Here is a 14526-nt window from a genome sequence, read left to right as displayed (position 1 = left end):
CGAGGGAAAGGGTTTTCAAGTGGGCCAGGTTAGTTAGATGCGGGTGTGGCAGTAGTCTGGACACCCGCAAAGCCCTCCAGTTTGTCTTCAGTTTGCGGAAAATATGCGTCCAAACCAATCGGCGGACCGATACAAGTCCGTATTGGATGGTAAAACACGTTTGGACCGTACGGTCTGAATGGCTGCGAAGTTGGCCTTGGGGATGCCCTTAGGAAAATTGTTGCTATTTGTAGAAAAAAAATTATCAGTGGGAGAACAATTCAGCGCATATTTCCCCCATAAAAGAAAAATTCAGCGCATATTCCGCCCCTCACTTTTAAACATGAATTTGGTATCTGCTTGAAACGAAGTCGCAGCTCAGCAGAGAACCAAGCGCTAACATTTAACGACATCTCCTGCTCTAACAGCTCGGTCCTCAGTGCTCACTCTGTCACTCAAAGAGAAAATGGCAGTGGAGATCCTGGAGTCGTGCATGGTGGCGCCAAGCGAGGCGACGCCGAAGCACGGGGTGTGGCTCTCCAACCTCGACCTGCTGGTCGCCAGGGGCCACACGCCCACCGTCTACATCTACCGGCCAAGCTCCGGCCCGGCCTCCTTCTCACCGGACGTCCTCAAAGCCGCGCTGTCCAGGGCGCTCGTCCCATTCTACCCACTTGCCGGCCGGCTCGCGCAGGATGACGCCGGCCGCCCGGAGATCAGCTGCAGCGGCGAGGGGGTCCTCTTCGTCACTGCGCGGGCGGACTCCACGCTCGACGTCCTCGGCGACTTCGCCCCGTCCGATGAGCTGCGGCGGACGCTTGTCCCCTCGGCCGACGCCAGCGGCGTTGCCGGCATCTTAGCTATGTTTCAGGTGACATTCTTCAAGTGCGGCGGGGTGTGCCTGGGCGCGGCCATCCACCACACGGCGGCGGACGGCCTCGCAGCGCTCGATTTCGTGAACGCCTGGGCTGCCATCACGAGGGGCGACGTTGGCGTGCCCGCGGCGAGCCCCTGCCTCGACCGCACGCTCCTCCGCGCGCGCTCCCCTCCCTCCGTGCTCTTTGACCACGCCGAGTACTCCCGGCGTTGCGGCGGCGAGACGAAGCCCAGAGTCCCTTTCGGCTCCGCTATCCTCCCCGTGTCCAAGAACCAGATCAACACGCTCAAGGACGGCGCCGGCCAGGGCAAGAGGCTCTCCACGTTCAAGGCCGTGGTCGCCCACGTGTGGCGGTGCGCGTGCAAGGCGCGCCGTCTCGCGGCGACGGAGGGCACCCGGCTGTACATGACCGCGGACGCGCGCACCCGCGTCCACCCGCCGCTCCCTCGCGGCTACTTCGGCAACGCCATCTTCCGCGCGTCGGCGGCGACCAAGGTCGGCGAGGTCGCCTCCGGGCCGCTGGACGCCGTCGCGGAGAAGGTCACCGGCGCGACCGCCCGGCTGGACGACGAGTACGTGCGGTCGCTGCTGGACCACCTGGAGCTGCAGGCGGCGGACGCGTCGGGGCTGCGCAAGGGGGAGTGGGTCATGCCGGAGACCGACCTGTGGGTGATAAGCTGGCAGGGGCTGCCGATCTACGGCGCGGACTTCGGCTGGGGCCGGCCGGCGTTCATGGGCAGGGCCTGCCTCCAGTTCAGCGGCCTCGTGTACCTCGTGCCTGGCCCCGACGACGACGGCCGGCTGGACGTCGTGGTGGCCATGGAGCCCGAGAGCCTGGCCAGGTTCAGGGAGGTGTTCTACCAGGAGCTCATGCACTACTAGTCCGTCCGTTCTCCTGCAGATTTTCGCACGCAAAAACTAAAAACCCGTTCTCTCACTGTTTCACGTCGTGCCAGAACGGACCGTCGATCTGCAGGTCAGCTCGCTAGCTGTATGGCGTCGTCATTTTATGTGGGATTGATAGATAGGCTACAAGTCTCGGTGTGCTACTTGTCGCTTGCATGCATAGTGCTCATGAGCAGTGGTGTCACTACACGTACGTGCAGCACCTGAGCAGTGCGGTGGTGTTCTACCAGCAGGAGCTTATGCAATATTAATGCACTACAGCAAATTTCCTGCCGTGCTTCACGTCTAAAAAAACTGGTTTTTGCACGTTGTATTCTGATCAATGGTACTGTCTCCGTAAAGAAATATAAGGACGTTTAGATCATTACCAAAAGAAGTACTTAGTTTATTTTAGCCTAAAAAGACTAGTACTAGTATTTTTTTTTCTGGAGAAACACGACGCTCGTCACAACATTCGATGGATAGATATATCGAGGCTAGTGATCAGCTGGACGATCGTGCTGTGTGCCGCTTATTCATCAGCGGTGGTGTCACTACGTACTCTTATACGTGCTACGTGTAGCGTCCGAGCAGCCTATCGCATATGCAGCAGACGCGTCACACGATAATGCCAACGCAAAACGGTCTAGAGACCAGTGATGCTTGATAAACAACTACGTGTATGTCATTGCTTACGTACCTAATAGGTTAAAAAAACACTATCTGTTTTGTATCTAACACGAAACATATTTTACTCAAAGTTATTATAGGTTGTTAGAATGGTTGTGTTTGTATCCATTTGACTCCTTGTATTCAGCGATAATCAGGGCGTGCCATTCCGGGGGAGACCAATTACAAACGATGCAAACAACAAATTAACCAGCGGCGCACTTCACTTGCATAGAGGAAGACACAAAAGTCTGAAAGGATAGAACACAAAGAAAGATACAAATATGACATGCCAATTAGGTGCATCCTTCACCGCATGTGAGTTTTGGAGGATCACGACCTTTGTGTGTGTTTTTTCTATCGTAGGTTCTTGTTTGATTTTCCGTGATAAAAAATGCTTTTATTGGCTTATAATGTTGTTTTAAGCGAGCAAAACATTACCCATCTGGTTTCTGCATAACTATGATACACACATCCAAAAACATTCATAAAGATCAAGGAATGCCTAAAAGGTTAGGTGGGAGCGTGTGCGTTATGGAGATTATGCCGTCATCGATGTTGGGTAAAATGTGCTTGGCTAACTGCTCATACGACTGTTGGTAGGTTAGGTTCTTTGTGCGGTGGAATTCTGAATTGTGAAACGAACCCAGTTCAAATGGTTAGGTTCATTGTGGTGGAACAACTCATTTTTCGGCGATGTTCGATCAGGGATGAGAAATTCCCATCCACTATGAAGATATCTGTGGTGACTTCGTCAATCTCAAAATGATGTGCCAGCTCAGCTTCTTGATGGAGTTCATAGGGGTATGACGTGTGTTGATATGGATGAGTTATGTGGGTATATATAAATGTCTGCATTTGTACTGTGTTAAAATAAGTTGTTAGGTTAGTTTTTGATATAAATGAGATACATATACCATGCAAAAGAAAGTTAGCTGTTTAATAGGATTGTAATTTTGTGTGTGTATTACTTGCAACCATATGAGTGGATTAATTACTGCAGACAACATATTTACAATAAGTCACCTAAGTATTTTCTCTCGAGAACATTAATTAAAAAAGTTCCGTAAAAAAACATGATTTCGAATTTGTTCCACTTGCACCTGCCACGCTTACCCACACATGAGTTTATAATCGGAGAGATGGCGCAGCAGCAGCTTCGCATGCCGTGATCCAATGAGCAGTCCACCGCAGTACGCAGATGTCTCCTCCCTCCTGGCAGCTGCCGGCGGCCACCAGCCGCCGCTCGACGGCCGCGTGGCCATCGTGACCGGTGGCGCTGGCGGCATTGGTGCCGAAGTCACCGCGCACCTCGCATCCCTCGGCGCTCGCATCGTCGTCGGCTACATCGGCGACTCGGCACCCGCGTACCAGCTGGTCGCATCCCTCAACGCGGCCGCCGCAGGCAGCTCCGGGCCACGCGCGGTCGCGGTGTGCGCGGACGTGTCGGACGCCGTGCAGGTGGAGCGTCTGTTCGACGCGGCGCAGGCGGCGTTCGGGCGCGACCTCCACATCGTGGTGGCGGCCGCCGGGTTCCAGGACGCGGCGTACCCGGCCATCGCGGACACCGAGCCGGAGCAGTGGGACCGCGCCTTCGGAGTGAACGCGCGCGGCACGTTCCTGTGCTGCCGGCAGGCGGCCCGGCGGCTCGTCAGAGGCGGCGGCGGGCGGATAGTCACCTTCTCGTCGTCGAACGTTGCGTCGCTCCGGCCAGGGTATGGCGCGTACGTGGCGACCAAGGCGGCCGTGGAGGCCATGACCAAGGTGCTGGCCAAGGAGCTCGCCGGAACTGGCATCACGGCCAACAGCGTGGCGCCGGGGCCGGTCGCCACGCCCATGTTCTACGCCGGGAAGTCCGAGGAGCGCGTGAGGGCCGTCGCCAGCGAGTGCCCCATGAAGCGCATCGGCGAGCCAGCGGACGTGGCGCCGGTGGTCGGCTTTCTCTGTAGTGACGCCGCCGGGTGGATTAACGGCCAGGTGATTCGGGTCAATGGTGGGTACGTGTAGTTTGTGCCGTTTGCTCATATCCGATGTGTGCGTGTAACTCGATTACAAACGAGAAGGTCCACTCGGTCGATCTCCACGTTGTCACGTCGATTTACATGAATGAACAAGCACAACTTTTTCTTAAATAGCGGAACACAATCTTTTTTATTAGCTTGAAATGAAGCATCAAGATGATACAAATACAATAAAAACATAACTGACCTTTGCATAGTTAGGATGCACACAGCCAATATCAACACACGCAAATAAAAACACACATGAGCATCAAATGCACGATTTACAAATTACGCCAATGGTCATATCCGCGCCAACCATCTCATGACACTACACGAGTGACAAGATTCTTCTTCAACAACGCTTTCAGTAAGGGAGCGACGCACAAACGACTCCGTCACCATACTCAACCACACAATATCAGAATCTAGCTAGGTTTTCACCCTGATTAACCAGTCCGAACATATCCAAGCAATGCCTTCAACAAAGTAACAACGTAAAAACATCGCCATTTAAAAGTCAAAGAAAGTAATGTCAGTCGAGTTGAAATTGTAGAAGTGTGAGTTGTTTGAGTTTGAATAAAACAACAAAAACATGGTGTTCTGTGTAAGCTTAGAGAGGGTAGCGCAATCGGTTAATTTTGGCAATCTTGTTCTTACAACCCTCAGCTCCAGCTAGTAGATATGTAGGAGCAATGTCTAAGTTGTCCACCACACGACCAAGGCGCTGAAATATTTTGTGCAAACTGTTGATCGTTGTTGTCGTTGTGTCCCATGTCACTGATCTTCCTAGTTTTTCGAACTGTTGATCATTGTTATTTTTTGAACTGTGCAAACACTTATTAAAATTCAATTTTTTAATTTGTGAACACTTTTTTGAATTTGTGATTTTTAATTCATGAACATTTCAAAAATATTTTTAAAAGATCAAATAGGATTTGCCAAATCTCATCTGGATGAGACTTTAACAATGTCTCGTCTAAGTTGTTGTTCATCCAATCTATTTGTTGTAATCTTGGCGGAAACTTGAACCCGCTTCGTTTTTGTCGCGTGCGTCATGTGTCGTTGTGATGTCTGGTTGTCAGCTGGTTTTTGTTAGGCTCATTTTTATTTCGTCCTTGGTTTTGTTTTTTCCTAGCCATTTTCATGGGCTTTTTGTCACTTGTTATTGGCCTGCTTTGTAGAAGCGGAAAAGACATAGTGCTTTCTTCGCTACCTCTTTTATCACCCCCATTATGCGGCCGATTTGCCTCTCCCCATTCCTCCTCTCTCTCTCCATTTGCCCTCTTGTCTTCCATTATAGCCGTTGCCTTTTTTTGTGGGATCCTTTTTAATTTTGCCCCAATTGCAACTCCACCCTCACCTTGCCACTGGGACCAACCATGTTTTCGCCCCAGTTGCAAGTTCACCATTAACTTGCAACCGAGTCCAATCTTTTTCTTGTCTCTAGTTACAAGTCCATCCTCGACTCACGCCGGATCCCTCCTCTAATGCATCGTCGAGATCCCATCCCAGACCGATTTGCATCCGCTGCTTCCGGTGAAAACCCAGTTCCCCTTGTGGACAGTGGTGGCGTGTCGTCGTCCTTCCCCTTCCTAGAGGTGTTGTGTGGGGATCACTAGGATGATGTCGGCTCATCTTCGCTTGTTTCGTTGTGCAGTGTGATTTTGTAGCTTGCATCTTATTGTGTGGTTGAGCTGCGGGTGTTGGTGTGGTCGTGGCAGGCTATGTTTATGATGATGACTTTTCGGTTTCTTCCTGGGTAGCTAGTTAGGCGTTGTTCATGCGAGCTGTAGTGAGAGCATTTTGTCTGCCAGCGATGCGGCGTCCTTCAAGCCAAGGCAAGAGGGTGGTGGCCTCTTCGGAGGTAATGTCGGATGGCATGGGTGACCTAGTTTTGGCTTGTATGGAGTGAGAGAGGATGCGTTCTTCTGGTGTTCCATGATCTTCACCTTCCTGCTGGTGGTGGCTGCTATTCATGGGGTTCCTGCCTTAGGGTCTCATGCCGGTTTTCGTAGCTTTTCTTTTGCATGTTTCTCCTTTCCGGTTTTAAGCTGTGCAAGCACTCTATATATTAGCCGTTTATTTTTTTTATTGTAAGTGGCTATGTTGTAATCCTGGTTGGTTGATGGTTTTGTTAATTTAAAGTCAGCTCGCCTCAATTTTTTAGGTGTTCATAATCCTTAATTTTATTTTTCTAGGAAAAACTGCAACATAGGATATATTATATTCGATACTGCACTTTGGCCCTCAAGGAACGCCTTTCAGGGCCTTATTTTTACATGATACTCGTCACACTTACTATAAGAACTATAACTTGACAACGCAACTACATAGCACATGTGGTAAGCAATTCAAATGATTAAAAAAGACAACAACATGTACGCAGTGACATGATCATACGTCGACATGGAAAACAGCAAAGACGAACAGAACACGTGGTCGTGGTGCATCATGCGTCCACTGCAACTGTAGACGACGATGACGTCACTCTTGTGCCTTCCACCTCGTCTTCTTTCTCCTCGGACTCGTACGCGTCGCGCTCCTGGACCCAGAGGTCGGCGAACTCGCAGTCTTTGTACCGCTCGAACCACGGCCCGCCGGACGTGTAGTGTATGGCGCGCGGCGTGGTCCCGTCCACGTCCGCCGGGTCGACGCGGTTGTGCCCCACGAGGAAGTTCCACGCGAATGGCACCTCGCCGACGTCGGCGTCGTCGAGCCACGCGAAGCGGTGGAGGTGCGCTCCGGTCTGGGTGCTCACGGCCTCCGGCGTGAGCGCGGCGCGGTTCTTGGGGTGGCCGCAGTTGAAGAGCACCATGGAGGACCAGTTCTTGCGGGGGTACACCGTCTGCACGGCGCCGTCCATCTTGGTCGCCTCCTTGGGCGTGTAATCGTGGTGCACGCACAGCACGGCATAGCGAGGGTCGGCCATGCGCGCCAGCTCTGCCACGTCGGCGACGAAGAGGAAGTCGCAGTCCACGAAGAGCGCCCAGCCACGGTAGCCGGCGAGGTGCGGCGTCAGGAAGCGGGTGAAGGAGAACTCTGTGCTCTCCGTCGGCCCGCGCTCCCGCCAGTACAGCCCAGCCTCGCGGAGTTCCTGCTGGACGATCGGGATGACCTCCAGCGGCACGGAGGAGCGGCGCAGGAGTGACCGCCGGCAGACGCGGTATGCGATGTCCTCGCGGGAGTCGTAGCCCACGTAGATGCGGAATGGTTCCGCCGTCGCGTCAGCGCCGGTGAGGTGGGAAGGTGCTGGAGACATTTTCGGGCACCGTCACGTATCACGTATAGCCGGTACGGGTTATCAGGTGCACCGGGGTGGTGGCTTTTAAAAGGCGTGCGTCCATGCTTGGTTGAATATCTTCTCAAATTTCTTTCACATTTCTACTTCAAAGCCTAATTTCTATGAGAAAGCTCTTAGTTATATAACTTGAAGTTGGGCATATTCTCATCAAGGTGACAATTTCCTTACACATTAAAAACCTTGCTAGAAGTGTTGGGGACACAAGTATGCTTTTAGTTATACTCCATGCTACTTGAAGAAGGCTTAAGTGAGATCTTTATGGATTGATATCTTGGTTTCTTAACCGGGAAGGAAATGTACCACTATTACAAAACCATCTCACTTGGGACCTAATAATTGCTTGCCATCCTAGTAATCTAAGTCGCCTGCACCTAAAATCTATTCGAGAGTTGTAATCCTATCCTATGTACCTAAGACTAGTCATAATGGGGAGTAACTTGGACAAGTAACGTGCATATGTTACTAGTCTATATTACTATCTTTATAGTGAGTACTAGTATCATAAGTGTGATAACAAAGAGAGCTTCATTTATTACTTTGTAGAGTTATGTTACATTAAAAACTGCTATGTGATGGTAACATAGATTCATCCCCACTAAGGTTGCCCGTAGTGGGTAGTATCATAACTTAGTAGCATGCATATGATACTACCTCCATAATGCATAATATCATATATTAGTATCATAGATAACTTTACTATTGCCATTCATAAGATATAGTAGCATAGCATTTATTATGATACATTATCATAATATGATACTCAAGCCTCTCTTTCTTCATTTAATTTTATGTCACCTCAACAAATTGTCTAGTTGACATGCATGATACTAGCTATGATACTCCCATTACGACTAGCATAACTTATTTATCTTAACATGCAAGCATGTCAGCTCATCATACAATTATGAATGAAATAAGACTCCCTTCAACATGCAATCATGCATGGGAAAGTCCCACCATAAAATTCAACCTTACATGGGAAAAAATCCATTCAATTATTCTACTTCTTTTCATTAAATACTATTACAACTATACATAATCAAATATAATAAGTCATATGTTTTTTTATTTTGGTTCTCATGTTATCAACCCAAATTTTCATCAAACAATTCCAGCAGCAGCGCGCGGGGTATCCTCTAGTTTACACTAGTTTTGGAGCCCAAAATGACACCCAACTACGACCTTAGTTTTATTATAGATTGTACCTTGTTCCATCATATGCAATACATTTGTTCCTCTAGTCTCAAAGCAACTTAGACTCCCTGAATTTCCACCATATAAAAAGTATCAAAATAGAGAAAATACCACTATAACAGTTCACTAAAGCCTCATCTATCCCAATAATTATTAGAGGGCCCTCTAAAAACTCCAGCTACAACTAAAACTGACCATTTAGTGGTACTGTACAAACTCATTCTAGCAATCTTTTGAGTTCCTTTTTCTTAGTTTTTTTGTGATTTTTTCTTAGTATTTATTCTACGGGCATAAGATATGATTTATGTAAATTTTTATGGAGAGTAATTTTTTGCAAAATTGACCATATATATTATAAAAGTTCACCGGAAGTACAAAGCATCTCAAACATAATAAAAATTGCATCGAGATTATGAGACCACCAAACGACCATTATTGAGTACACTTAATTGATTTATGCTGTCAAGTTCATCTTTTTAGGGTGTATGATGTTGCGTCAAGTATTGCCCTCAACTACAATATCGGTGTACTGATGTGCTTTCCGGTCCATGATGATCAGGTAACCACTATGCATGTTGGTGATGTACTTTTCACACATAAGATCATAACTTTTTGCTGATGTCACCTATTTTTGACATGAAAGGCAGGAGCATTGACCATTGCATTAAGGTAGAGAAGCAAAAAAGTACAAGAGTTATTTACAAGACGAAAATAGAAACCAAGAGACTAGAACTAAAGTTACTACATTTCCAGAGTAAAGGCCAATTGGAGTTGGCTAATGTCCTCCATCACAAAGCATGCAATACCAGAGAAGTGTTGTTGAAGGTGCACCTATTACGCTATTCCCAAACATTCCACAACACATAGATAATGGCTAGCAATATTGTCGTTAAAATAATTTGAGACAATACCCAAACCCCATGGGTGATAGAAAGCCAATTTGAGACAATACCCAAACCCCACGGGACAATATGCATTCGAGTGTAAGAGGTTCTCATTAGATTTGTACCTGGTTAGGCAAAGCTCACAAAACTTGTCATGTGGCCACCTACGGATGCCAAGGCTGTCTTCCGTAAGAGCTTTTCGATGGAGGAGAAGCCACATGAAAATCTTACACTTGGGCCCAACCTTGGTTCTCAAAATTTTATTTTCCAAGAAAGGGACCATGGCACTGTCAAACTGGAGACCGTATGTAGAAGAAACTGAGTAGGAGGCTTAAGACGACACATTTCACATGATGCAATCGAGTGTTTTGGTGTCAAGGATTACATCTTGGAGCTGCATTCACATGTCCACAAACTCACGGATCTGTTGGGTAGTAGTAATGGTATCAGTGGAGCACATCGAGTTATCATCCCTAAGGCCTTTCGGGATGGTCCTTCGCTTGCGCCTCACAAGCCCAACAATAGAAGATCATGTTGTTGATGTATGAACATGGTGTTAGTCAAATTTATTATATAATTACATGCTGGTCTCTATTTAGTGGTGATGTCCTACCATAGAGTGTTAAATCATACAATCTTTTGGTTTATCTTATTCACTTTCGCTTCATGCAAGATCTGTTGAAATGTTGTGTAGATTTTTTTTGGTACATAATTTTGTTTTGAATTATGCATGGCCGATTTTGTTTATGAAGAAAATTGGTGTGTTGATGACTGAGTAATTAGTATGTGCATGTCCATGTACTAAGATAAGTATGGTGTTTCATAATGCAGTGTCTACTAATCTAGTTAGGTACAAAATGGAGATCGCATGAATTCATAGGAAAAAAGTGCTTCGCTCAACCCCCGGTAAGTTCCACTCAGGGAGACTCGGGAGGCGATGAATCCTAGCCGACGTGTTCTCCTTTCCCCTTCCCTAATCACCGTGATACGTCCATTTTGCATCATGTTTACCTACTATTATTTATAATATTTGTATGCATAATAATGCTTTTTGGAGTAATTCTAATGCCTTTTCTCTCATAATATGCAAGGTACACACCAAGAGGGAGAATTCTGGCAGCTGAAAATCTGGACCTGGAAAAGCTACGTCAGGCCACATATTCTGAACAACTCCAAATGAGCTGAAACTTCACGGGGAATTTTTATGGAATATATAAGAAATATTGGAGCCAATAAGTACCATAGGGGGCCCACCAGGTGGGCACAACCCACCTGGGCGCGCCAGGGAGCCCAGTCGCACCCTGGTGGGTTGTGCCCTCCTGGGCCCACCTCTGGTGCCGCTCTTCTTGTATATAAGTCATTTTGACCTAGAAAAAAGATAAGGAGAGGACTTTCGGGACGGAGCACCGCCGTCTTGAGGCGGAACTTGGGCAGGAGCACTTTTGCCCTCCGGCGGAGAGATTCCGCCGGGAGAACTTCCCTCCTGGACGGGGAAATCATCGTCATCATCATCACCAACAACTCTCCCATCTTGGGGAGGGCAATCCCCATCAACATCTTCAACAACACCATCGCCTCTCAAACCCTAGTTCAACTCTTGTGTTCAATCTTTGTACCGGAACTATATATTGGTACTTGTGGGTGACTAGTAGTGTTGATTACATCTTGTAGTTGATTACTATATGGTTTATTCGGTGGAAGATTATATGTTCAGATCCATTATGCTATTTAATACCCCTCTGATCTTGAGCATGATTATCATTTTTGAGTAGTTACTTTTGTTCTTGAGTTCACGGAGAAATCATGTTGCATGTAATTATGTGAACTTGATACGTGTTCGATATTTTGATAGTATGTATGTTGTGATTCCCTTAGTGGTGTCATGTGAACCTCGACTACATGACACTTCACCATATTTGGGCCTAAGGGAATGCATTGTGGAGTAGTTATTAGATGATGGGTTGCGAGAGTGACATAAGCTTAAACCCTAGTTTATGCGCTATTCCGTAAGGGACCGATTGGATCTAAAAGTTTAATGCTATGGTTAAAATTTATTCTTAATACTTTTCTCGTAGTTGCGGATGCTTGCGAGGGGGTTAATCATAAGTAGGAGGTTTGTTCAAGTATGAGCAACACCTAAGCACCGGTCCACCCACATATCAAATTATCAAGGTAGCGAACACGAATCAAACCAACATGATGAAAGTGACTAGATGAAATTCCCGTGTACCCTCAAGAACGCTTTGCTTATTATAAGAGACCGTTTTGGCCTGTCCTTTGCCTCAAAAGGATTAGGCTACCTTGCTGCACTTTTTTTACCATTACCGTTACTTGCTCGTTACAAATTATCTTGCTATCAAACTACTCTGCTACTTACAATTTCAGCACTTGCAGACATTACTTTGCTGAAAACCACTTGCATTTCCTTCTGCTCCTCGTTGGGTTCGACACTCTTACTTATCGAAAAGGCTACAATTGATCCCATATACTTGTGGGTCATCAAGGCTCTTTTCTGGCGCCGTTGCCGGGGAGTGAAGCGCTCTTGGTAAGGAAAAATTATTACTATGTGCTGAAATTTATTGTCACTTGTTGCTATGGAGAACAATCCTTTGAGGGGTTTGTTCGGGGTATCTTCACCTCGACCGGAACCACAATTAGTTACCCCTCAACCTACTGAAAATATTGAATATGAAATTCCTTCGGGTATGATAGAATAACTGCTAGCTAATCCTTACGCAGGAGATGGAACCGAACATCCTGATATGCACTTGATATATGTGGAAGAAATTTGTGGATTGTTTAAGCTTGCAGTGTTACCCGGAGATGAAGTTAAGAAGAAGGTTTTCCCTTTATCTTTGAAGGGAAAATCATTGGCATGGTATAGGCTATGCGATGATATTGGATCTTGGAACTGGAATCGATTGACATTGGAGTTTCACCAAAAAAATTATCCCATGCATCTTGTTCATCGTGATCGGAATTATATATATAATTTTTGGCCTCGTGAAGGAGAAAGTATGGCTCTAGCTTGGGGGAGGCTTTACTCAATGTTATATTCATGCCCCAATCATGAGCTCTCAAGAGAAATTATTATTCAGAACTTTTATGCTCGACTTTCTCATAATGATCGATCCATGCTTGATACTTCTTGTGCTGGTTCTTTTATGAAGAAGACTATTGAATTCTGGTGGGATCTCTTAGAAAGAATTAAAGGAAACTCTGAAGATTGGGAACTCGACAAAGGTAAAGAGTCAGGTATTAAGCTTAAGTATGATTGTGTTAAATCTTTTGTGAATACCGATGCTTTTCAAAAGTTTAGCACTAAATACGGACTTGACTCTGAGATAGTAGCCTCTTTCCGTGAATCTTTTGCTACTCATGTTGATCTCCATAAAGAGAAGTGGTTCAAATATCACCCACCTATCAAAGAAGAAATTAAAGAACCGGTAATAGCTAAAGATGAAACTATTATTTATAATGTTGATCCAGTTGTTCCTACTGCTTATATTGAAAAACCACCTTTCCCTGTTAGGATGAAAGAACATGCTAATGTTTCAACTGTGGTCAACAAAAGTTATATAAGAACACCTAAACCAGCTGAACAAATTAAGATAGAACCTAGTGTTGCTATGGTTAAGGATCTCCTAGAAGAAAATTTAGATGGGCATGTTATTTATTTCTATGATGAAGTTGCTAGAATTGCCAAACCCGATGGAAAATATAAACATAGACCCGTTGTTGGCATGCATGTTGTCTCAGTCATGATAGGAGATCATTGTTATCATGGTTTATGTGACATAGGTGCTAGCGTGAGTGCTATTCCTTTTACCTTATACCAAGAAATTATGAATGACATAGCACCCGCTGAAATAGAAGAGTTAGATGTTACTATTAAACTTGCCAATAGAGATACTATATCACCAATTGGGATTGTTAGAGATGTTGAAGTCTTGTGTGGGAAAATAAAATATCCTACAGATTTTTTTGTTCTCGGTTCCCCACAAGATGACTTTTGCCCCATTATCTTTGGTAGACCATTCTTGAACACCGTCAATGCTAAAAATAGATTGTGAGAAACAAACTGTCGGTGTTAGTTTTGGTGATCAGTCTCATGAGTTTAATTTTTCCAAGTTTAGTAGAAAACCTCATAAAAAAGAATTGCCTTAGTAAGGATGAAATAATTGGTCTTGCTTCTATTGTTGTACCTCCTATTGATCCTTTAGAACAATATCTGCTAGATCATGAAAATGATTTACATATGCATGAAAGAAATGAAATAGATAAGATTTTCTTTGAACAACGTCCTCTGCTTAACACAATTTGCCTATTGAAACTCTAGGAGGTCCTCCTCCACCTAAAGGTGATCCTGTGTTTGAATTAAAACAATTACCAGACACTTTGAAATATGCTTATCTTGATGAGAAAAAGATATATCCTGTTATTATTAGTGCTAACCTTTTAGAACATGAAGAAGACAGATTATTGAAAGTTCTAAGGAAGCACCGAGCTGCTATTGGATATACTCTTGATGATCTTAAGGGCATTAGTCCCACTCTATGTCCGCACAAAATTAATATGGAACCTGATGCGAAACCCGTTGTTGATCACCAACACCGGTTAAATCCAAAGATGAAAGAAGTGGTAAGAACGGAAATATTAAAACTTCTGGAAGCAGGTATAATCTATCCCATAGCTGATAGTCGATAGGTAAGTCCTGTTCATTGTGTCCCTAAG

At 45.9% G+C, this 14526-nt stretch overlaps 3 protein-coding genes across 3 annotated transcripts; 2 read left to right on the top strand and 1 right to left on the bottom strand.

Moving 5' to 3' along the window:
* The first annotated feature begins 203 nt into the window (after window positions 1–203).
* Window positions 204–1979, top strand: LOC123494640 (putrescine hydroxycinnamoyltransferase 1-like). Its single transcript, XM_073502765.1, has one exon. It carries the CDS (start codon window positions 446–448, stop codon window positions 1736–1738), a length of 1293 nt encoding a protein of 430 aa, XP_073358866.1. The 5' UTR covers window positions 204–445; the 3' UTR covers window positions 1739–1979.
* Window positions 1980–3351: 1372 nt separating this feature from the next.
* On the top strand, window positions 3352–4542 carry LOC123493469 (NADPH-dependent aldehyde reductase-like protein, chloroplastic). Its single transcript, XM_045231802.2, has one exon. The coding sequence runs from the start codon at window positions 3587–3589 to the stop codon at window positions 4415–4417; it is 831 nt and encodes a 276-aa protein (XP_045087737.1). The 5' UTR covers window positions 3352–3586; the 3' UTR covers window positions 4418–4542.
* Window positions 4543–6615: 2073 nt separating this feature from the next.
* On the bottom strand, window positions 6616–7713 carry LOC109753378 (protein CDI). The gene has a single exon (XM_020312291.3). The coding sequence runs from the start codon at window positions 7670–7672 to the stop codon at window positions 6863–6865; it is 810 nt and encodes a 269-aa protein (XP_020167880.3). The 5' UTR covers window positions 7673–7713; the 3' UTR covers window positions 6616–6862.
* Window positions 7714–14526: the final 6813 nt, after the last annotated feature.

This window comes from Aegilops tauschii, chromosome 7 (assembly GCF_002575655.3).
Source record: "Aegilops tauschii subsp. strangulata cultivar AL8/78 chromosome 7, Aet v6.0, whole genome shotgun sequence".
Classification (NCBI taxonomy): domain Eukaryota; kingdom Viridiplantae; phylum Streptophyta; class Magnoliopsida; order Poales; family Poaceae; genus Aegilops; species Aegilops tauschii.
This window is presented reverse-complemented; position numbering and strand designations above follow the sequence as displayed.